At 52.1% G+C, this 23,118-nt stretch overlaps 7 protein-coding genes across 7 annotated transcripts; 4 read left to right on the forward strand and 3 right to left on the reverse strand.

Moving 5' to 3' along the window:
- Positions 1–249: 249 nt before the first annotated feature.
- PSV08DRAFT_391549 (quinon protein alcohol dehydrogenase-like superfamily) lies at positions 250–2,826 on the reverse strand. The gene is made up of 2 exons (XM_014223145.2): positions 2,346–2,826; positions 250–2,299 (listed from the first exon to the last, which is right to left on the reverse strand). The coding sequence occupies exons 1-2, from the start codon at positions 2,790–2,792 to the stop codon at positions 533–535; spliced, it is 2,214 nt and encodes a 737-aa protein (XP_014078620.2). The 5' UTR covers positions 2,793–2,826; the 3' UTR covers positions 250–532.
- An 835-nt stretch (positions 2,827–3,661) lies between these two features.
- On the forward strand, positions 3,662–5,601 carry PSV08DRAFT_224479 (autophagy-related protein 17; the record flags this gene model as incomplete). The annotated part of the gene is made up of 1 exon (XM_014223146.2): positions 3,662–5,601. The coding sequence occupies one exon, from the start codon at positions 3,662–3,664 to the stop codon at positions 5,162–5,164; it is 1,503 nt and encodes a 500-aa protein (XP_014078621.1). The 3' UTR covers positions 5,165–5,601.
- Positions 5,373–6,591, reverse strand: PSV08DRAFT_247996 (S-adenosyl-L-methionine-dependent methyltransferase; the record flags this gene model as incomplete). Its single annotated transcript, XM_014223147.1, has 2 exons — positions 5,373–5,621; positions 5,686–6,591. The coding sequence occupies 2 exons, from the start codon at positions 6,589–6,591 to the stop codon at positions 5,373–5,375; spliced, it is 1,155 nt and encodes a 384-aa protein (XP_014078622.1).
- A 652-nt stretch (positions 6,592–7,243) lies between these two features.
- On the forward strand, positions 7,244–9,787 carry PSV08DRAFT_391557 (cytochrome P450; the record flags this gene model as incomplete). Its single annotated transcript, XM_014223148.2, has 6 exons — positions 7,244–7,481; positions 7,577–7,763; positions 7,850–8,120; positions 8,247–8,321; positions 8,476–8,904; positions 9,033–9,787. The coding sequence occupies 6 exons, from the start codon at positions 7,244–7,246 to the stop codon at positions 9,366–9,368; spliced, it is 1,536 nt and encodes a 511-aa protein (XP_014078623.1). The 3' UTR covers positions 9,369–9,787.
- On the reverse strand, positions 9,489–12,690 carry PSV08DRAFT_224484 (uncharacterized protein; the record flags this gene model as incomplete). The annotated part of the gene is made up of 3 exons (XM_014223149.1): positions 9,489–9,784; positions 9,850–12,088; positions 12,149–12,690. 3 exons carry the CDS (start codon positions 12,688–12,690, stop codon positions 9,746–9,748), a joined length of 2,820 nt encoding a protein of 939 aa, XP_014078624.1. The 3' UTR covers positions 9,489–9,745.
- A 1,795-nt stretch (positions 12,691–14,485) lies between these two features.
- On the forward strand, positions 14,486–15,634 carry PSV08DRAFT_224487 (P-loop containing nucleoside triphosphate hydrolase protein). Its single transcript, XM_066092191.1, has 4 exons — positions 14,486–14,559; positions 14,619–14,800; positions 14,860–14,915; positions 15,036–15,634. Exons 1-4 carry the CDS (start codon positions 14,520–14,522, stop codon positions 15,454–15,456), a joined length of 699 nt encoding a protein of 232 aa, XP_065949009.1. The 5' UTR covers positions 14,486–14,519; the 3' UTR covers positions 15,457–15,634.
- Positions 15,635–17,670: 2,036 nt separating this feature from the next.
- Positions 17,671–18,233, forward strand: PSV08DRAFT_362786 (uncharacterized protein). Its single transcript, XM_066093037.1, has 2 exons — positions 17,671–18,054; positions 18,122–18,233. Exon 1 carries the CDS (start codon positions 17,755–17,757, stop codon positions 18,022–18,024), a length of 270 nt encoding a protein of 89 aa, XP_065949010.1. The 5' UTR covers positions 17,671–17,754; the 3' UTR covers positions 18,025–18,054; positions 18,122–18,233.
- The last annotated feature ends 4,885 nt before the right edge of the window (positions 18,234–23,118 follow it).

Genomic DNA, 23,118 nt, shown 5'->3' on the forward strand with positions numbered 1-23,118 from the left:
TTTGAGGCGCAACCATGAATTAGACTACGCGTAATTTGTTGCACAGTAATACATTGGTATTGAAAATCAAACTTCTTTTTTTTGTTACCTTCACTTTTGGACACTGACTCCACATAATTCGCTCATGTACACAATTCTACCACACAATCACCGTCATAAGACATAACTGCACCGTTCATCTTTTTTGCGTTGAACGAAAAATCTTGATTCGAAGAGAAGAAAAAGAAGAGTAGATAGCATGACCAAAAATGTCCTACTAATTGGGGGGTATAAAATCCTAACGCGCCAATTTCCTTTCCCTAGAACCCACCCCTCGAAGACAGAAAACAAAAAAATAACAAGGGCGACAAGAAGGTACAAGTCTCGTCAAATCCATCCATACATACATCCATGCATGGTCGCTAAAAAGATAACCAAAACCCCCATATCAGAAAAACCCGTGAAGAGCCGCCATCAAACTAAAAAAAAAAAAACAACGCCGTGGCTAAACGCAACAAAATAAAAGACGTCAATCCCATGCATCAAATCATGCTCAAACACACGCCTGATCCCCAACAAAACAATGCACCCTAACCGTCCCATCCTCACTCCCACTAACCACACTCTCGTCACTCAACCCCACACAGGTAATGGGTCCCGTATGCCCCGTAAGCGTTCTCTCATGCTTGCCCGTTCTGGGGTCCCAAATCTTAATCGTCTTATCCTCAGCCCCACTAACCAAGCGTAGAGAATCCGCAGCAAGCGACCAGATGCCCTCTACATGGCCGAAAAAGCGGTGGACGCAGCGGCCAGAAGGGACGTGCCAGAGGCGAATAGTGCCGTCGAGGGAGCCGGTGAGCATGTACGAGGGAGGGGCAGGGCGGGTAGGGTCGTCTGGGAAGAAGAGGGAGTCGTCGGCGGGTGTTTGAGACGACGAGGAGGTGTTGGAAGAGGAGGAGGGAAGGGGGAGGGGAAGGGAGTGCGGCATGTCGGAGGACAGGGATGCGGTGTCCGAGCTGTCGTTGTTTGCGTTTGCGATGAAGTCATTTTCGTCGATTTCAAAAGCGAGGGGTAAGGGTAGGACTTGTTGGACTTGGCCGACGTGGCCTTCGTAGGTGCGTATGCAGCGGTGCGTGTCGAGGTCCCAGAGTTTGACGGTCATGTCGTCCGAGGCGGAGAGCAGGGTGCGGGAGGGGAGGTCGATTTTGACCGAGTTGACCCAGTCAGTGTGGCCGACGAGGGTGGTGCGTTTCATTTGGGTGAAGTCATGTACCACGATGGTGTTGTCTGAAGATCCGGATGCCAGAAGCTTGCCGGCCATGTGGAGGCCGATGACGCCCTGGCTGTGGGCGTTTAGGGTTTTGATTAATGCACCTGTCCGCCAATTCCATATCTTGATGGTGTTGTCCAGACTTCCAGTGATGAGTTTGCTGTCTTCAAACTGTAGAGACCGGATGCCTTGAGAATGGCCAGTGAGTGTGCGTATCACCTGGCCAGTCTTGAGATCCCATACCTTGACGGTTGCGTCATAGGAGCCGGTGATGAGAACCTCGTCGTCAAATTGTAAGCACATGACGCCATTGGTGTGTCCTTTTAGTATGCGTGTTGAGTAACGGCCGTATTTCCAGTTGCTGCCAACCTTGTAGCGGTCCTTATAGATGTCCTTCCACGGACGTTTCTTGGGATGATCGAAAGAGGATGTAAGCTGGTCTTGGTCAGGCGCAGCGTTGAGACATTTTCGCTTGCTTGAGGCTTCTGGAGAGGATGAATCGTCTGGTACAGACCGCTTGACTGCTGTAGGGGAGCCAGGAACGTCGGAAAGTTGGTGAGAAAGTGAAGTGGGAGGGGCAAGGGAATCAGGCTGAGGTGTGATATTGGGCGACCATTCGTTCAGTCCTCGGCCTGAAGCCCGAAGTTGTATCCGCCTCTTTTCTTGCCGCAAGCGACGTTGGTCTAGCAGTGGAAGTCCCCAACCGCACTTTGTGCACTTTCTGTCAATGTGCTGTTCGCACATTCTATGCCAGACAACGTCATCGTCTGCCAGTTGTCTCCACCTTCGGTTGACTTGAGCTGCTTTGCATAGTGAAGTTGTGTCAAGATAGCACAGAATTTTGAAGCCCAGTTCGGTGGGGAGGGCGCCGAGAAAGTCAATCTTGATAAGGTTGCGGACTGAAGAGGAGATGAAGGAGAGTTGTGGGAAGCAACACTGGGCGAGGATGCCTTGGAGCATGAGGTTGCGGTGTCGAGAAGGGGCAGCAGAAAAGAGCGACCATACGTTGGCGATGCTCTGCTGGTCGCCCTGAGATTCTCTGCCAAGTTCCTATCCAAGTTAGCAAGCGGTTTGGCAACGGCAAGAGGACACTTACGTCCTGCAGTTGTTCCATGGAGGGCTCGTCTGCCTGGCGTCGGCAGAGCAAGTCTGGTCTGTGGCGGTAGCAAAACTTTGTGTTTGCAGTGGGTGGGCGTTCGTCTTGTCTGCCGCCAGTGGCACCCAGCGGGTTGTATTGGTGTGGAATGTGCTGTGCGAGATATGGCGTGATCATCTTTTCAATCTTCTTGGACTTGTTTGCCTGGGCCTCTTCGGAGTCTTCGGGGTTGGCGTGCAAGTGCCTGGTCCGCTCTGAGAGGCCTTCGTGGTCGTGGCCGTGCATTAAAGCGGCGTGAGGGAGGGCAGAGGGCTTTGCGGAGAAGTCGTCAGGAGAGTGGGCTGGGTTTCGCCATGAGAGGCGTCTCTGCTTGGGACTTGTAGTCGAGGGTTGCAGCGGAGTATGTTCGGCGACCGTCTCAATGGTATGGGTGGCATTGGGCGCCATGGTTGCGTGCTCGAGAGACCAAAGACTTTAAACAGCTACAGCAAGTATCGGCTGGCGGGCTGCACGGATGCTTCCCCTAGTGCTTGGACAAGGGCACTGGCCCTCTAGAATGCGCAATTCATACGTCGGGCAGGCGATGCAGCGGGCTGTCGAGATTCTGGGGTAATATCGCGTGCGAGCTAAGGTGGAAGTTTGATGATGGATGACCCGGACGGATGCTGCCAGAGAAAGAGACTCTGCGCGCACAAAACGAGGCGGAGATGCGGCTGTGAAAACAGGGGATCCGTGTCGAAGTAGAGAGCGGTTTGCGAAAAGATAGCTCCGGCCGGCTGCGAAGGGGTGTGGTATCAGGCGGGCGTGGGGGTTGGTTGAAGGCGTCGTCGGAGAGAGCAGCGGCAAAGCGACCATGGCGCAATGGCGCAATGTCAGTTGTGGATAACACCTTCGAAGCACGCAATTCCAGTTGGCCACCCGGGCCAGAAAGCAGGGCCAGCACATGTCGGGGGGCCAGGCGGATGCAGACGCCAAGTGCGAATGTCGCGCAGACTGTCTTCTCTGCTCTGCGACGACGCTTTGCCATGCTGCTTGTGGGTTCTGTCGTCGCCGTCGCGTCAGCCTTAAGGTGGGTGGGCTATGCGGGCCTTGTATGCATCTCTCCGCAATTGGACCCTGGTTGAGCCTGCCTTGTACTACCTACTAGCCCGAGCGTACCACCGTCATCCATCCATCCATCCTCGCCTCCCTCTCTCCTCGGATGCCTCCCAGCCTGCTCATAATGTTTGGCGACAAAAAGCATCGCCGTGACCTCGTATTTGCTGTAGCCTGAAGACTGCCAGAAATGCCCTGCGCCTTCGCTTCATGACATCGCCATGGCTTCTCCCCAATCGCCCGCGTCTCCAACTAGCAGCGCCGCGTCGAGAGCATCCTTGGACCACGACAACAACCACTCCCTCACCCTCGAGCATCTTGTAACCCATTTTGTTGCTGCTAAGCGCGCACTTAACACCCAGACAGTCCTATGGCGTGCCACCGACATTGTCAGCACCGCACGCGAGCTGCTCGAGGAGAATGCCGTCCTCGCAGCCAAGAACACTTCGATCCGTAATATAGTAGAGCAGCAGGTCGATGCCTTGGAAGCTGTGCGCCGCGGTGTTGACGTAGTCGAGGCCGAAGTGCAGACTGAGTTTAAGCAGATTCTGCATCACGTCGACACATCCTTTGCCGGCCTCAACTCTACCCTTGCCGTCTTGCGCGAGACTCCCATCGAAGCCGTCCTGCAGCCTCATGGGACCCCTCAGAAGCACCTCTACGACTTCATCGACAGTGCCACCGTCTCCAACCTCGAGAGCACCCTGCGCGCCTGCATAGACCGGTACAACGAGGCACATGCTACGCTCGACGAGAGCTGCGATGCCTTTGATACCTCGCTCGATAATCTCTACTCGTCCATCGACAATGTTCCCATGACGCCTGCTACCGTATCAACCCCGAGCCCAATACCGAGCCTATACCACAATCTCGAAGGACACGCCAAAGAGGCTGCTCAGGCCTTCCAGTCCCTGGTTCAGCACTATGATCTGTGCATTACAGCCTTGCGACACACCGAGGGTGGATCTGCCGCTGCCACACAAGCCACGGGCGATGCGCCTGTGCACTCTGCTGACGACGGAGCAGCGCCTCCCGAGCCCATGAGTGAAGAAGAACGGCGTGACATGCTCAACGTCTTACAAAAGGACGCCCGCCAAGTCGACGATGTGGTGGCTGAGATTCAAGAGAGAGGCTCGGAAATGACGTTCTTGCTTAGCCAGATTGAGAACCATGTCAACCACCTCCGCAGCGAGGCGTCGGCTCTGTCAAGTATACTGCAAATGATATCGCACATTACAAACGAGGTCAAACGACACATTGCCACCTCGCGCGCCTTCCACGTCTCGTGGCTCCAAGATACCCGTCCCAACCTGCTCAACGGCATCGACGAATGGGAGAATCAACGAGAATTCTACGAACGCTTTGACCTGGCATATGCTGAGCTTCTGGTAGAGATATCATCGCGAAGGAGACGGCATGAAAAGGCCAAGCGCAAGGCCGAAGAGGCGCAGAAAGAGCTGGATAAGCTGCGTTTGGAGGATGAGCGCGCAAGAGAACAGTTTACCCTGGCTCAAGGAGATTTTCTGCCCCTCGATATATGGCCGGGGCTGAGGGATCCGCCAAGGCAGTACGAAGTCAGAGTCGTCCCTGTTGCTGTGGAAACCCAGGACGACAACGTGCAGGGAGCAGATGAGTGGGGTGAGGGCGGTGGAATTCAGAGTATCCCGCAGTTGGGCAGAAACGTCGTTGAGAGGGCGCTGATGAGGGTGAAGAGACGGATGTGAAGATGCGAAGTTTTATTCATTGCAGCCCCAAGCATACGGCGGCACAGATATCAAAATGCGCTAGTTATGGTCGCACAAAAATGCAAACATCGTTAGGACTCAGGCCCCTTTTATAATACCATACCGTACCAGTCGTCGTCTCGTTCGCTTAATAAGGAAAGAAAAGAAATGAGAGCAGCAACCTCATCCACTGTTCCATGGCTATGACTCAATTAGCCCCAGCATGGTCGGGCTTGCGGCCGTGGACAAAGTAGAATTTAATGTACATGTGTACATTCTTATTCCTAACGTCGGATACGACACGGGCAATCATGACACGGCACTCCTCTTCGGACCAGCCGGCTACTTTGCCCAAGAGGCCCAACGTATAGGGCTCTACGCCTATGGACATGTGTTCACGCTGATAGCGGCCAATTTCCTTCATGCGCGCATCCCTGGCCCAGGGTCCGATTGGGATCTGGTTTGAAGTGTGTTAGCATCATACACAGTGGGCAGCGACCAAAAAAAATCAGATATTTTACCTTGACAATCTTCTCATGAACATCGACAAATCCCGCATCTAGCATTTGCTGCTTGATGCATATGCCCGCACGAATATCTCTCCCCCATTCGGCAGCGGCGTTATGACACAATGTCTGCCACTGCAAAAAATCCTTTGCCATATCTATGGTACCATCATCGCAGTCGGCCTGCGCTAGCGGCTCCTGGAACTCGACCCAGCCACCCGGTTTAGTGTGGGTAAACGCCTGGCGCACGAACTTGCTCCAGTCGGAGATGCTGCCAGACATGTTACGGCAGTGGATGTAGTCAAAGGCCTCTGCGGGGCTATAGACCCACTCGGCCTCGACATCGTCAATGTAAAACTTGACGTTTGGAGGGACCCATGTTGGCTGGATGGGACTGAGGTCGGTCCCGATTACTTCGGCGCCAGGGAACTCGTCGGCAAAGTCGATGGCCCAGATTCCGGTTCCAGTGCCAATATCGAGCACGCGCTGGGGAGAGGGTGAAATGGGTGCGTCGTAGAGCTTGCCTTGGAGGATGAGCAGGAAAACGTGGTGCTGTAGGTCGAGCCGGTCTTGCTCTTGCTCGTCGTTGGGCAGGATGTAGGCGCCCGAGCGGTATCCGTGGTAGCGACGGCCGTTTGAGTATTCGTAGTTGAGGATAGTCGAGGCGAGCGATGTGGAGGCGGAGGATTCGCCGTCAAATCCAGAGTCGTCGTCGCTGCTATTGGCGGCCGTGTCTACATCGAGGTGGAGGACTGGCTGGAGGTTGCCAACATCGGCCTGTGGTGCTGTGGTGGTGATGGTAGCTGGTTGTTGTTGTTGTTGTTGTTGTTGTTGTTGTTGTTGCGCGGGCTGTGGTTGTGATGATGTTGCTGGTGGGGATGCCTGTGGCGGCCCGCTCGCGCTGGTGGGGGCAGCCGACATGTCGTGTATCCTCAGACCAGGTAGTGAGTATGATGTGCGGGACGACAGAACTCAATTCAACCCAAGCCGTGGACAGCGACCGGCCTTATAGGACCAACGAGACGCAGCGCGCCTAGGCCACAGCAAGCGGATCCATCATGCCATGTTACTGCTCACAGTGTGTGTGTGTGTGGGAGGCGTGCATTGGCGTCTCGTGGCTCCAGGGCCATTGTTCGCTGCCACCCCCTGTCCAACCCACAGCCCGCTAGTAACAACTACTCCATCTCAGCTTTTAGCCTGCACAACCTCCGTCTTACGATGTGGGGCGGTTGCCCATCCACCCACCGATTATCTGTATTTTCTTGTCCCTTCTCGTCTAACGCTGCGGCGCGGTTGCCCATCATCCACTTGTCATCTGTGTTCTTCTGTCTCCTCTCGTCTTCCTGCTGCCAGAGTGGGCTTCAATCCGTCAGATTACCCGTCTGACAATGGACCCCTACCCATCCGTCATGCATGCATGCCGTGTATCCACTTGCCTACTCTACACGGCCATAGCCCCGTAGCACAATGTACATAGTCAAAAAGATCACAATTCCCTGTCCTCTACCCGTTCATTCCTGTCCCGACACATGCTTCAACCTGGTTGTCCCTTGACCCTAGCAGTCAGCCCGCCATGACATCTCAGACCAACGCGTACACCGCGCGAGTGCTTCCTTCTGTACCGCTCCTTTGCTTCGCTGCGTACCTTGCCTATCTGATTGCACGTGCCTTTTACCGCCTCTATCTCCATCCACTAGCCAAGTTTCCGGGGCCTAAGATCGCGGCTGTCACAAGCTTCTACGAAGGCTACTACGAGATAGTTCTCAAAGGACAATACTCGAAGCAGATATCCAAACTCCACGACCAATACGGTACGCTGCAACTTGGCCACCAACACTTTGCCTCCCCGCATGGACTGGCTACATGCGACTGTCGTTGGTTCGCTTGACTTACCCAAGCCTGGCAGGCCCCATTATTCGAGTAACACCCGACGAGCTGCATATCCGAGACTCACGATTCTTCGACCAACTCTATCCCAAGAACGTCCATCTCGACAAGGAAGGATGGGACAAGCGATTTGGCGTCGCCGACGGTGTGCTGGCCACGGTAAACGCCGAAGCACATAAGCGGCGACGTGCCGCATTGGCCCCCATGTATGTCGTGCATATGTTCCTTGCTGGATCATATGATATTAGTCTACTATTACCGAAGATAACGTTCAACTGATACCTCTTTGTAGGTTCTCACGTCGTTCCATTCTCGACTTTGTCCACATCATCTACCGCCATGTTGACACGCTTGCTTATCGCATGCAAGAGTTTGAGGAGCGTGCAGAGCCGCTCAATCTCACCCATGCCTTTCCCGCCCTGACTGGCGACACCATCATGGACTACTTTTTCGGCTTCAACTACAACCACCTCAAGAATCCTCAATTCGAGTCCTTCCATGACGCTTTTATCAAGATTTCCGGCATGGGCCATCTCGCTAAGCAATTCCCCATGATCCTTCCTGTACGTCTCTATGTTTAGATTGCTCAAAATATCCATGTGGCAATCCCTTGTGGACCCCCTCCCCCCCCCGGTCCCACTCCGTTGACGACACGACACGGCATACACTAACCAGGGCCCTTTACACAGATCATGGACGCCATCCCTGATCAAATCACCGGGTGGCTGCAGCCTGCTGCAAAACCCATCCTAAAATTCAAGCAGGTACGTGGCACACACATACACACATCCTTACATCACTCCATCCCCCCAGCTCCTCGGAGACCCCTCTTCCCCAATTCTCCGCTCCAGTAAATTTAGTCTATGCCTTTACATACTCCCACACGTACTAACTACTAACCCTCGTGGGGGTATACAGGACCACCGCGCCCTAATCACCCGCACCCTCCGCGGCGAAGACCTCAAATCCAACGACGCCAAAAAAACCATCTTCCAAGAAATCCTCGACTCCAAACTACCTCCTCAAGATAAATCCCACCGGCGACTCGCAGAAGAGGCCCAAGTCATTCTCGGCGGCGGCGTCGAAACAACAGCCTTCTCCCTCGCCGTAGCCGCCTTCCACATCATCAACACACCGCACATATACCACCGCCTCCATACAGACCTCGTCGCCGCCTTCCCCAACAAGAACGACCTGGACCTAGCCGTGCTGGAGAAAATGCCCTATTTGAAAGCTGTAATCATGGAAGCCATACGCCTATCCTACGGCATCTCATCCAGGAACCCCAGGACCCACAAGACCCCCTTGCATTACAAAGACTGGGTTATACCCCCAAATACCTGTGTTGTACGTTTAGTTCCCCCCTTCCCCCTTTTAACAATCTCATCTCGATTATATTCCTTACCAATGTACCGGCGTGCCAATATCCCATGTGTTTTTTTTTGTCGGGCTGACGCGCAGGAATCACAACTAAGTCAATGACCATATCCGATTCCTCGCACGATCCCGCCATCTTCCCAGACTCCACCGCTTTCATGCCAGAGCGCTGGCTCGCCGATCCCCGCACCCAGGATGGACTGCCGTTGGATCGCTTCTTGGTGTGTTTTGGGCGCGGCACAAGAGCCTGCTTGGGCATTACCATGGCCTGGACGGAAATGTATCTCGTCCTCGGTATGATGTTTCGCCGGTACAAGTATGACTTGTTTGAGAGCAGTGTGGCGGATGTCGAGGTTGGGCATGATTTTTTGATTCCCGTTCCGAGTCTAGAGAGTAAGGGGTTGAGGGTTTTTGTTAAGAGTGTGGATGATTAAGTAAGGGAGGGGGGAGGGGGAGTGATTGTTGTTCGGATTGTGGTGGAAGCGTAGTAATCGTGAAGTATACCATCAAGTAGCAAGTTGCAACGCAGATTGTTGGCTGAAAAGTAAACAGAGGTCTTGGATATGGAATATATTTTTTTTACAACAAGTCTTACGCTAAGTTGACATACTCCATGGTTGAAAGCCTTTTTTTTTAATCAGATGCTCCAAATGCACTTGCCTACATGCTTATATTCGTCAAACTTACCTACCTCATCGTGAACTATTACTTATAGTAGGTGGACTGACTGTCCCATATCCTACTTGAAGATCAAGTCTCTAAAATGCTGCTCCACATTATACTATTTCCGCATCTCGCCTATATGATCTCATCATATCGTCCACAGAGTGTTGATCTGCTTTCTCCTCACCTACAAACTCTGTTAGCAACACTATTCATCTCCATGTATATGAACAAAGAAAAAGAAATACTCACCAAAGGCGCAACAAACAAAACACCAACAAACAATCCCACAACAGTCAACAACATGGAAATCTTGTTGAATCCCTTGCCTAGCACGTCAAACGCAAAACTAGGGGCAACCCTTGTTCCGAAAATGTCATGGCCATATGCAAATACCAGACTGGTACTTTCAAGTCCGCTTTCACTGGTGATGATGTCCTTGATACCAATCACCTCGTACTTGTGGGTAAGGTGCCACTTGGGATCAAAGTTGATAAGAGGCGCGTACTTGGCTAGACCCTCGGATTGTTCTTGTGCGGTAGGGTCGCGGCCGATGGGTCGACGGGGATCGATGACAGAGCGAGGAATACCGATGATGGAGTTGATGGAGGGGACGGTGATGAGAAGCTCGCGGCTGGTGATGCCCTGCTTGGTTTGTGTCACAGCCATGTGCGAGATTTCTGCTGGAACCTGGTAGCTTTGGGATATGACATACGGTCGTATAGCATCGCCGGCTGCATTCGAGGGCTGTACTGTCGACGAGTTGGAGGAGGCGCCAAGTGGACCTCTGTCATCGGGGAGCGGAGACTCGTAAAGGTCAGAGACAACCAGCTGATAACCACGTGAAGCCGAACCCGAATCCGCGTCAATGGTCAGCGCATATGTGAACCAATTCTCCGAAATGGTGGCCGGAATGGGCCGAGAAGTGTCGACTCCGTTATGCGATACGGTGTGCAACAATTGTCCCGAGGCAGAGTCGAGCAAGTAAACAGATGCAGATCGTGTCGAGTCGACAACTGTCGTGACCAAAACTAGGTTGGGGTTAAGGTACTTGTACAGCACTCTTCGGTCGCCGAGTACCTTGCCAATGGAGGCAACGGGATCTTTGACAGGCCGAGCAACATAGTTGACGATCCGCTCCTCGCCGGCAGGACAGAAACTCCACACTGGCTCCGAACTGGGCTGATTCTGTAGATAGCCTCTCAGTGTTCCATCTACAAACGTAAATGCCACAAGGGTTTGTCCCTCGGAGACCAACCGAGTTTCAAGCTTGACATTGGCGGGCGAAACAAGGCTGCCTGTGGTAGAGTTGATGACCAGTGACTTCTCGGACACAGCATCCTTGACTTGGACATAGCCGCTATGGGCCTTGAGCCGAGGATGTTGAAAGTCGCTGATAGGTGCGAGCTTGCCAAGATCAACATTCCACATAATCTTGCCTCGTGAGCCAACGTCAAGTGCAGCAAGACGTCCGGTATCAGTGGCAACAACGACGAGTTTGTGGAACCCAAACGTGTCTTGCTGGATTTCGCCGATTGTCGTCTCTTTTGTCTGTCCAAGGACGCTACCAAGCAGTCGCTGGGGTATTGCCTGCGCCCAGGCTGGAAAATGCTTCAAGTCTTGAATGTGTCTTTGCACACGGTGCATGTAAGCCGAGACAAGGTTGCGATGACTTTCGTCTGCAAGTGCTTGCGCTAGGGCCTCTTGTTCAGGAAGGTCAGCCCATACCGCAGAGACGGTCCGTGCGAGAAACTCTGGTCTTGTCCAAGCCAAGTCGTCATTTCGGAGAAGAGCCCACTGCCCGTTAGAATAAAGGACCGATGATCTGATGGCGCTTGCAGTGGCATCTCGTACGACAACCTCGGATTGCGCATGAACAGGGTGGGCACCGGCAAGTGCGGGCGAGCTCTTGACGCTCCAGCGTCCCAAGAGGTCGTTTGAGACGGATGAAAAGACCATCATTTCTTCTTGTGTAATCCTTGTAAAGTATACGTTTGCGTCTGACGTGCTCGTGGAAAAAGTTCCTTTTGTCGTAAGCTCTGGCAGGGCGTAGGCCCTGGAGACGGTGTTCTTCTTTAGGTCGACGTGGAACACCTCGGCCAAGTGGCCGACGGCTGTTTGGTACTCGACGAGGAAGTGGGCACGAGAGTTTACATGGCTAGGAGCGTGAAGTACAATGCTCTCCACGACGACATTGTCTGGGGTTGGGAAGCTGGATACAGCCTTTGTGCCTATGATGTTCACCTTTAGGACCTTGTTCGCCTTGTCGGTCCACACCAGCAGCGGGGCAGCGGTGTTGGCTCCTGCAAACAGGATACGGTCACGCGAGGATATTTCGGCGTCGGAGTTGAGAGTGTACTGGTCGAGTTTCTTGCCGGTTATGGGGCTGAGCGAGGTGATTCGCAGCTTGGACGCACCGAGCACAGGCGTGTGGAGGGCAATATAGTAGATTGTGGTTGGCGAGGTCGAGAGCTGGAATGGCGTGTCTCCGCTGTCATTGAGTTAGTTGGTTTCCTTTTTTGGGGGGGAAGCAAACAATGGCATTGCCCACCTTGTATCCTCGTGTGTCCACTTGGGCTGGCCAGTCTTTCCATCAAGCCTCTTGACACTGAGACTGGCGTCGGCGGCCAGTAAGACGAGGACGTCTTTGGCTGCATCAATTGACATGCCATCCTCCTGCTCGAGTATCTCGAGATCTTCAACGCGGGCAGCGGGGGTGGCGGTGTCCCAGACGAGGCGGCCGTCGGAGGCACTCCACGCGACGACGCGCTGGCCGAGGGCGCTGATGACGGTGTCTTGCTCGTTGCCGGCACGCAGATGGGCGACGTCGTCAGCAGCAGCAGCTGCGGGGAGGGGATGGCGCCATACTAGAGCGCCGTCCTTTGGATTGATTGCGGCGACGGTGTTATTGTCGGATAGCGAGTAGAGCAGCGAGGCCTTTGAGCCAGGGTAGGGCTTTTGGAAGAAGGTGGCATCATGCTTGGGGAGGCCTAGCAGGGCATAGTGGAAGTCAATGTGATGGGCTTCGTCCTCGAAGACAGCTGCGGCCGGGGCGAGGCATGCTGCGAGGGCGAGGGCAGCATGGAGACGCATTGTATGGTGGGGTAGCAGCGCAGCTGGTCGAGGTTGGATCCGCTGCGGTCAGCGTACGGTACGGGCAGGATGGGCATCACGTAATCAGGGCGAAGGCACGTGCGCAGGGGCCTGCTGCGGAAGCATTCCTTGATTCATTCGTTCAATCAATCAATCAAACAAGCAGCCATTGATTGACGGGTTGGGGAGGGTAGTCAGGCAGTCGATCAGTCCGTCAGTCAGCCCAGCCAGTCGGTCGGTCAGCAGCGGCAGGCAGTCCCCGTAGGTATTTGTCGTGCTGGTGCCGGTGCCGGTGCCCGTGCTGGTGCTGGCGCTGGTCGTGGTGGCAGCCAAAGTCAATTTGCAGGCGAGCAGAGGGGCCAGCGGGGGGTGGAATGGGCGTGGGCGACTGTCGACGGCGGTGCGAGTGGTGTGCGTACATAGTACAGTAGTCGGGCGTGTGGCAGAGCATCTGGGTTGGGCCTTGTCGGCTTCGACGCTAGAAGCGCATCCACGGCGTCAGGTCGATTGTTCCGGCGGCGGCACCACGCGAGCTCCACCGCTATGGCTTCGGAGCCCAAGTCCGTGTTGGCACCAGGGGCCGGCACCGCCTTGGGTTCGCAGTTCGCAGCCTCGCCAGCCATGCTGGCTTTGGTGGTGCTTGTGGGTTTGCTGCACACTGCCGCGCATGCTTGGGGCACACGTGCAGATACATGCTTGTGTATACACATCCACACATGGACACGTACCAGACACATGCACATCCAACATGCGCACACACACGCCCACATAGACACAACAACCCAGCCGTTGCAACGGGCGCCGGCGTGTCAAGCCGGCGTGGCAGACCGGGGGGCCATGGGGGGAGGGGAGGCATCTTGGGTGCTGAGCGTGGTCAATGGGCCTGTGTCCCGCCAGGCCGGGTCGGTTTCGCGGCTGGCTCCCTGACGGCCACAGCTTTATCACGGTGATGGGATTGCTTTTGTCGTGCCCATCCCCCTCGACGCTCCCCAAACCGCCCAACCGCCGCTTCACTTATCACCACCCTGGATCCCCTCGCACCAAACCACCCCCACCCCGCAGCTCCCAACCTCGCCCGCCTCGCCCGGCCCTTTGTTTCTGTTCTGGCTGCTCCGCGGCCTGGACGCTGCACCCACACGGCCTGCACCCCAGAGCCGAGCGCACGGCAGCCTCGCTGGCAACCGACGCCGCCACGCACCACGTTATCCGCCATATCTTCTGCTAAGCCCTAGCCAGCCTGCTGCGTCTGCGTCTGCGTCTGCGTCTGCCTCTGCTGCATCCATGTCCCCTTGGTCCCTCCGTCCTAATCATCCTCGCTGTTCCCCAGTTGTCGCTGCTGCTCCGTCCTGCCTGTCCTGCTCTCTGCTGCTATCCTTATCCTGTCCGCCGCCCCCGTCCTGCACGTGACTTGCAGACAAGCACAAGCAAAAAAAAATCTCTGCCCCCCCCAAAGGCCCAGCCTCGCGCATTGCCCATGTGAGTTACACAAACTTTCCGGACCACCTGCATGCCGTCCAGTCGCCTCAATGGCTTGTTGACGCGAGTATTCGAGGCTGCTTTTGTCTGATTGGACGCCACCTGGGTTTAGCAATACATGCGCTGACAAGTGTGGTTGGCTCCCAGCCCAGTACAACGCGCGCACCGCCCCGACTCAGATCGCTGGTACACGCCCACGCCGTGTCTGAGCAACGCGGCGCCTTTGACAAGCTCCTCCATCTGTGCCACACCACAACCCGCGCAGCACACCGCCACACAGGGTAACAAAGCTTGCCTCTCGCCGCTAAATCTCTTCCCCAACCTCGCGACAAACCCTCGAGCTCCTCTGAAGCATGTCGCAACGCGAGTACCACATAGTCGTCCTGGGTTCCGGTAAGCTAGCGAAAACGTGATCAGCAACTAGAAGTCTACTGACGGCGGTGGCGCTCCAGGTGGAGTCGGAAAAAGCTGCCTAACAGGTATGTTCTTGCCTCAACTCTACTCCCTCAACCCTGCCTTGGCTGCCAAACATGCTGATCCTCTTGCTCCTACAGCCCAGTTTGTGCAAAACGTGTGGATAGAGAGCTATGATCCCACCATCGAGGACTCGTACCGAAAGGTCCTCGAAGTAGACGTGCGTACACGACACTCTTACTAGCCGCGTTTTTTTCACTGACCCACTCTCCCTCCCAGGGCCGTCATGTCATTCTCGAGATCTTGGATACTGCCGGCACAGAGCAGTTTAGTAAGTGATTACATACATAGCCCCACCCCACGTGGACCCAAGACTAACACGACAATAGCTGCCATGAGGTAGAGTTTCCTACTACCCCCTTACTCGGTAAACATCAAAACTTACACGGATGCAGAGAACTGTACATGAAAACGGGCCAAGGATTCCTTTTGGTCTTCAGCATCACATCAGAATCTTCCTTTTGGGAGCTTGCCGAGCTGCGTGAGCAGATACGACGCATCAAGGAAGACAGCAACGTACCCATGGTTCTCATTGGCAACAAGTCGGACCTAGAAGACGACCGTGCCGTGCCGCGCCCACGAGCATTTGCCATTTCGCGTGAATGGAACGTTCCTTATTTCGAAACCAGTGCTCGAAGGAGAGCCAATGTCGACGAAGCCTTTGTCGACCTCTGCAGGCAAATCATCCGCAAGGATCAGAACGAACGAAACCGCATGGCCCCACCGGATTCCCCGAGGCCTGGCGGTCCCAGGAGCAGAACTCACACGGGACGGCCAAAGCGCAAGGCTCACCGGCCCCATTGTACCATTCTTTAAAGCTACGATACCCAGTCGGCGGAAGCATGCACGAGCGACAGCGGGCTTGCTGGACCAGGCGCTGCCACGATTCCTTTCCTACCCTTCGTTCACACTTTCTTGTATACACTTTTTTTGGTACTATAGAGGCTTTAGACAAACTGCTCGCAGTAGCAATTAATCTCATTCATCGATTTTTCCATGGATTCCTCCCCCGTGTGGCGTGACGGACATGAGTCGACGGATGCGGGCGATGTGATATGGGACATGAGAGAGAGTAGCAGTCGTAGCCGAGGTCGTCGGCTCAGGCTCCAAAAGCAAAGTTTGGGTTTGAGCTTGAATCCGGGGCTTGCGGGTTTGGAGTAAAGCAGTAGAGTGTCACAAGGCCACGTCGATCGGTGCAGTGATTGGGGGTTATTTGAGCCAGTTTTGCAGTTGGATGAATCAATATCGATGCTGTCCGAGCGTGCATGTGCCCCGCATTCGGCACCGTCCTTTGGCTGAGATGATGGACTGGATACGACGGAAAGGACAACAGGATTTATCTGAGCCAGTCGGTTGAGAGGGGATGTTCATCAGGCGGCAGGAAGACGACATGCGAAGCCAAGCTATCTGGCAGCATGATCCCAGGAGCCAATTCCAAGGAGTAGTGTCAATTTCCAGTGTCAAGATGGGATTGCCAACACATTGCCGCAAATTTGCAACTGCGACAAAGCAGGGATTTGTGATTTTTTTCTTTTTTTTTTTTTAAAAAAAAAGAGATTTTGGAAGAATCAACTGTAATGGACACGACCGAGACGCATTGAACCCAAAAGGAGCAAAGAGGGTACAGCTTGAAGCCGTGGATGAGCAAGCAGGTGTTGAAGCCCAAGGTTCAACAAAGGGATCTGGCGAGTGTGTATGCAATAAGCGTACTGTGGACACGCTTTACCAGAGGCAAAGCCCTTGTGACGAAGATGAAACAGAGTCGTCGTCGCCTGCCACTGAGCGCTGCCCAACCAAGTGCGGGAGTACCGGAGAAGACGAGGCACGGTCTAGCCCAAGGGTGATGAGAGGGGGCGACGCAGTTGCAGCAGGAAATGTAGAGGATAAAATCTTGGTCGAGTAGGTAAAAGGGGGCAAAGCAAAAGGCTACTAGCCCCCATGGCGTTAGCAGGATGCACAAGTGGCCTTTGCTATGGCGCAAACATGGCAAACTACAAGAGCTTCCCCCGCTTTATGAGGATGCCAGGTCACCCTGGGATGGGATGAAGGTTAGTGGCGTCAGTCACGCATGATTTGCACGATGCAACAAAGCTTGGCCGGGTGGCATAGTGGGCGAAGACACGTTTGCGTTGTATATCCCGCAGACTAGTCAGAGTCTGTAGGTATGCAAGTATGTAAGCCGACGAAGAGGTAAAGCCGATCTCGATTAGGTGCGCCGATGACGTTGCTGGATCTGAGGGTCCTGGGTTGGTCCCTTGTGGGTGCACTGGTTGCTTGTTTCGGGGAGCGTTTTCACATGCAAACAGCACAGGGCATACGATTACGGGCAAAGGACGCGTCCGTGTCGGCAGGCTACAGCACCCGTGTTGGGGAGAAGGCGAGGCCGCGTCCTTGTCAAGGGAGAGAGAGCGCCCTGCATACCAAGACGTACAAGTACACGACGTGCACACACGGTAGCCGCATGCATCCAAGAGGGCATGGGCGAGCTGGGGGGCGCGCGTGACAGGCAGGAATAGAATAGGTGGCCTCTCGCTCTCTGCGGCAGGCGATTGCGTGCTGGTTTGCGTTGCCGCTGGCAGTATTTGATGCAGATGCAAAGCCGCGGCTGAATGCAGTGACGTCAGTAGAGGGGCAGCAGCGGGGCGCCAACCAGGTACGCAGCAGACGCGCTAGCACGCACCACAAAACTCCCATGACGCGATTCGCATCAGATTCGACGATCTACAGTGGCATCTCACCAAATAAGCACCGCTCTTGTGCTTTGCCATTTGCTCCCTTTGGGCTGTCTGCAGCCAGCCGGCCTCGCCCCCCACTCGTGCACTGGCATGGTCTGGCCCTCCAGCTCCCACCGACGCTAGCCTCCCTCCCGCCTTCCCTCACCCACGATGCGCTTGCCCAGTGACGTAGCCTGCGCCCCCCCCAACCCAAACAAACATACGTCACTGCCTGCTTGCTCTCGCTAGCCTCGTCCTCTCACCTACTGCTGCTTGCACTTAAATACCACCCTTACCCACCCTCCATCTGCCTCTCATCACACTACAATCAACCTTGCGACTCTCAACATCTACTTCCTTCCACTCAAACCAAACCCTTCCAACCAACCCTTCAGCCAAAATGTCTGCTCCCAACGCCAACACTCCCAACGAGGGCCTCGTCGGCCAGGCCGTCAACTCTGTCAAGAACGCCGCCAACTACGTCTCTGAGAGCATCCAGGGCAACGCTGCTGAGGCCAACAAGGAGGCCAACAAGCAGCAGGCCAAGGGCAACGTCCCCGGAAACGACAGCATCAGCGACCGTGTCTCCGGTGGACTCAACGCCGCCAGCGACGCCATCAACCAGAAGAAGCACGAGGGCGCTGCCGATGCCAACAAGCACTCCATCTAAGGTGTTTTACTAGCTCGACATTTCACTTCGGTACGTTTCCGGTGTGCTACCATGGCAATCATTCCACTCCACGGGCCTACGCTAACATTAGATACAGATCCAGAACGATACCACTATGGGTTAAGCGATGAGCACTGCGTCTCTCGCTACTTTCACGATAATAGTATGACTTAATCGACACGAGATACCAATAAACTTCTGTCATCAACATTTCTGCTTGCCTCTTGCACGTGCTTTGTGATTGTTTGAATTTGTGAAAGGTGTCTGGCTAGTTTTTTTGTTGTTCCCAGTCTAATTTCCTTTTTTTGAGCAACACTGTGTTTGCTGGTTATCTAGTGAGCAGGGTTTTTTTACATGTGATATGTTGCATGAGTTTGTGACTAGAGGAGATGTCTGCTCCTATTGTACTTCTCTTACTAACAATTGAATAGATGCATGATAGTCCAGCCTGTTTGGATTAGACTGGATCGCGTTCCCCTCATGGTACGAACATCTTGTAGTCCTTTGCGCCAAGTGCCGCTAACGTCCCTGTCTCTCGGCCAATCATACTGCTCGACACTTAACTACATCTCTCACCTCTCACCTCTCATCCCAACGAAACCTTCTGAAGCAGTCTCTTGTTTTTTTTTCAATAACCGTCTCTTATCATTTTCTCTTCACCACGCTTCTACAGTTTACTATCACATAATCATGGACGGATTATACCCGCAAAAACTCCAAGCAACAATGCGGCAGATTGGAAGCAATTCCCCCTTCCTGTCTTCTAACAGTTCACCCTGATTCCAGAGCTGGGTGTTCACTCCGGTTAGAAATTTGCGACCTCAGAAGACGCTCAGAGCGAGGTAATCGGATATTCTATATCTGGAAATATTGCATACCCAACGCACGGGGAGTTTTTGTAGGGGCAGGGGAGAAGGATTGCAAGTGCAATCTTGCGTTCGAGTTTCGAATTTTTTTTTAAAAAAATACCAGACGTTGAAACGAAGCAAAAAGCATCATAGGCTAGAATGAGAACACATAATCCAGATGTCCCACAATAGGGCGCGCGTATGACGTTTGTTCTAGCCTAATGTGCATGTATCTCGTAAGCTCATTCGAGCTTCGTAACATATTTGTATTGCAAACGGGAATTCTATTTTTATTTTGCCATGTAAGCCACCTTTTACATTTGTAAATACGAGGAATACGCCTCATAAGAGCCAATCTTCTACTGACCTCTTAACAAAAGAAAAGTAACCAAAAAAACAGCTTGTTCAGACTTTGTACTGTGTATGTGACTGCAAAGCAGTTTTGCTCGATATATCCAGCTCTATCATAGGACCAGACAAAAAAAATGATCTAGCGAACAGCACTGTGTGCATTTGCTTTTGTATCCTAAAATATCGCACTGCAATTGATTTGCAAGCCCGAACTCCTTGTTACTTTTTGGCATCCTTCAACTCTCTATCTAGCTCTAGGCCAGACTTTCTACAGTTTACACAGGCTTTTATTCAAGTCTGAGGCTCTTACTCCTACGATAACAAGAATAGATTAGTTATCCCGTATCAAAAGGCTACAGATATAGATTTGGATTCCAAAGTACCGCGAATTCGTCTTCTCTTCGGCGTGTGTCTCGCTTCACTATGTATGGCCTTATTCTTCATCCCCCACCCAGAGCAATTGGGTGCATGCGTAGTAGGCTTCAATGTAGGTACGTAGACCTCTATGATTCAGCACTATTAATCTTATAGACGTATGGAGAGATTGTTGAACGTGTAGGATTTCGAAGCGGCCAAGGCTATTAAAGAGATAGTGATGGAAATGGACTGATAGCAACGGTATAAATTATGTGACAATCTGCGTAATGAGCTAGAGGTGTAACGTCCCTCCCTGGGTCACGCACATCCCCCCGTGCCGCAAAGCATCTGCGATTTTAGTATCTTAGAATCCATACTGTCGCTAGTATTGCACCGCGATAATAAAACACTTATTCTAAAAAAAACCTGTTCTCTACAAATCTAGAAGGGCGGTTAGAAATATTACGCCGTCTTTGGTCCTACCTACGGTGGTGAATGGGTAACCCCCCTACTATGGTGTTGTGTAGGATAGGGTAGGATCGCACGGGCCACGGGTAGGTGTAGGGTTGGGTTATTAATTACATAAGATCCTACCCTTACACCTCGTAGAAACTACAGTACGCGCTTGATAAGCGGTCCTTTTAAGCTTATTATCTTCAAGAGAAAAAGATCATGACTAACCATTAGAAGTTAGAAGTTTAAAATACGCATCATAATCACCCTCGGTTAAATAACTCTACTACTGCCGCCCATGATGTCTATCGTAAGCGTACACTAGCACAAAAACATAGAATTGAATTCATAACCTATGCTAGAGCACGACTAACATAGATACTGGCTGCCATTTAAAAAGGAGGACCGAGACACACTAGTCTCTGCGACTGATGTTCAAAGCAAGAGGAAGACGATCTGAGAGAAACACTTAGATGGAGGAAGTTCTATAACTATAGAATTGATTGTTTATCTTTTAGTTGATAACCCATAACTCTTTTCCATCGAAACTGCGCCGAAGAAATCACACGGCCTACCGCAGAAGTCTACTCGCCCTAACCCGGATCGAGATCAGAGAAGTATAGCCGAACCCCGTGTAACACCCTCAGGCCAGAAAGGCTCAGGACCTGCGTAGTATAAGTGCTCCTATTTCAGCCTTGGGATGAAATTCAAGGATTTGTATGAATGCTATTCCTGGTATTCTTACTTCTACCTACTAAATGTATCACAAAAAGCAACTAAGTTTAGCTAAAGCAGAGGCTTGTTAGGAAAAAGCTAGCTGAATGTGACGATAACTGGCTCAGCTCCACCTAGGACATCACGTTCCTAAAAAGGTACAGTAAACTGCGTTGGCAGTATCTGGAGCTGAATAGTATACACATATAACACTAAGGCAAATGGCTTGATCAGCAATTATATTGATTAATCGGCTTGTCAAGCCTGTAGCTTGTTAGGCAACAGCAAGGGGAGGTAAGGGGAAAGCGGAAGAAAGCGATAGCTGAGTGAGGCTTTTGGGCCTATGCCCTTACATCAACGGAGCTATACATGGGATAACTATTGTGGTTAAAACACATCAAGCCTAGTAATTAGGTAGGTAGATACGTAAAAGAGGGGATAGGTCGCGCGGGCCCTGACAATAAGATGAATTTCTCGTCTAGCAGGCAATAATAAAGATAGGAACCCGTCTTGATCCGGCCTGAGCTTGAACCCGTTAGGGAACTCCATACAACGGACAAGACTCTGATAAACAATCTCTTGGCTAAGGATTTCTTCTACCTTACTGCATAGCCAGCAGCAGTTAGCAGGTAGGCTAGTCAGCATGCCATGCAAGGTGATAGTTCTACTTACGCACTGTATATCCAGCAGCAGTTAGTAGATGGGCTGGTCAGCATGCTATGTAAGGTGATAGTTCTACTTACAAGCTATGTATCCAGCAGCAGTTAGTAGATGGGCTGGTCAGCATGCTATGTAAGGTGATAGTTCTACTTACAATCTATGTATCCAGTAGTAGTTAGTAGATAGACTAGTCAGTATACTACATAAAGCGATACTTACGGCCTATATATCCAGCAGCAGTTAGTAGATGGGCTGGTTAGCATGCCATGCAAGGCGATATTCTACTTACTTCCTATATATCCAGCAGTAGTTAGCAGGTGGGCTGGTTAGCATACTATGTAAGGCGATAGTTCTACTTACGCACTATATCCAGCAGTAGTTAGCAGGTGGGCTAGTCAGCATGCTATATAAGGCGATAGTCCTACTTACGTCCTATATCCAGCAGCAGTTAGTAGGTGGACTAGTTAGCATGCTATATAAGGCGATAGTCCTACTTACGGCCTATATATCCAGCAGCAGTTAGTAGATGGGCTGGTTAGCATACTATGTAAGGCAATAGTTCTACTTACGTCCTATATATCCAGCAGGAGTTAGTAGTCTTCTTATAAATAAGAAGGCTGAGTCTCTATAAGCTTACCTGTCGCGCTTTAAGATCTTGAACTTGAGTGTTTCCTTGCTTAGGTGGCATTGCTGAGGCGAAGACCATGCATGGTAAGAGAATGCTTAACAATATAGAGTATTTCATATTGAAAGATGTAAGTATAAAAAAACTAGGTTCGTAGTAAAGAGTAAGTTATGAATACAGATGTAATAAGATTAAATATGGTGTTTATCTTTCAAATATATAAAGGTCTCTTACTTTTGCTTATTGTATTTGACATCTCTACTTACCTCACACCGCATATGATAAACGTGCATGAAACTAAGTTTCTAACAGAATCTGTTGAGCTGGGCTTGCTTTTGCTTAAAGAGCTGCTCAGCTGCTATATAAAAAGAAAGGAAGAAAAGGAAATAAACGAAAAGCTGCATCCTAGAAAATAAGCTAGCAGACGGGTAGAGGTAATTAGAGATTATATAGTTATAGGATTTCTATTTAGAGTAACACTCCTTTCTATATAACGAAAATACTGGTGGGTAGAACTATCTGATAAAGTAGTTAGAGGATTGTGCTAGCACATCTGCTGATGATGCGCTCTTGTTGACTAACGCTAGCCCACCAGGTTTCTCGCCACATAGGGAGGGACGTGAGATACACTGCTTTTGCTTATTCTTGTTAAGAAGATGGCTTACCGCCTCGGCTTAGCTGAACTTGTTGCATCTGCGGCTGCAGAGTAGCTGCGGCCATGTCAAACGCGCCTTTAGCGTTGCGAGCTTGACAGGGTATGTAGCAAAGATGCGAAGCGCGTTAATGTTGCCTAGCCTATACTAATACAGGACGGAAACGGTGAACCTAAGCGCGCCGTACGTACTGTGCGAGCTTGCTAGTGCTTTAGCGACCGAGTAACTGCACTAATCACTAAATGACGCAGGTTCGCCTTTTGAACGCCTGCACTGCATCAGTTACGACTGTAATCTTTTATTCTATGCTATCTACACAACACCTAGTTTAGTATACAAATAACTGCAATAGATGCAAAGCCTAAGTGCGTTCGCTAGTACATGCGCGCTACAGGGGCCCTTAGTGACAGTACCGAGACCCGATTCACCAGCC

Source organism: Bipolaris maydis, assembly GCF_028858645.1.
Source record: "Bipolaris maydis strain C4 unplaced genomic scaffold PSV08scaffold_8, whole genome shotgun sequence".
Lineage (NCBI taxonomy): Eukaryota > Fungi > Ascomycota > Dothideomycetes > Pleosporales > Pleosporaceae > Bipolaris > Bipolaris maydis.

Excerpts from the sequence above, each read along its gene's own strand:
- PSV08DRAFT_391549 (XM_014223145.2), bottom strand. The coding sequence starts at position 2,792 with ATGGCGCCCAATGCCACCCATACCATTGAGACGGTCGCCGAACATACT. Across the intron at positions 2,300-2,345 it reads CCATGGAACAACTGCAGGAC|GAACTTGGCAGAGAATCTCA; the intron begins GTAAGTGTCCTC and ends TAACTTGGATAG.
- PSV08DRAFT_224487 (XM_066092191.1), top strand. The coding sequence starts at position 14,520 with ATGTCGCAACGCGAGTACCACATAGTCGTCCTGGGTTCCG. Across the intron at positions 14,560-14,618 it reads CATAGTCGTCCTGGGTTCCG|GTGGAGTCGGAAAAAGCTGC; the intron begins GTAAGCTAGCGA and ends GTGGCGCTCCAG. Across the intron at positions 14,916-15,035 it reads GGCACAGAGCAGTTTAGTAA|AGAACTGTACATGAAAACGG; the intron begins GTGATTACATAC and ends ACACGGATGCAG.
- PSV08DRAFT_362786 (XM_066093037.1), top strand. The coding sequence starts at position 17,755 with ATGTCTGCTCCCAACGCCAACACTCCCAACGAGGGCCTCGTCGGCCAG.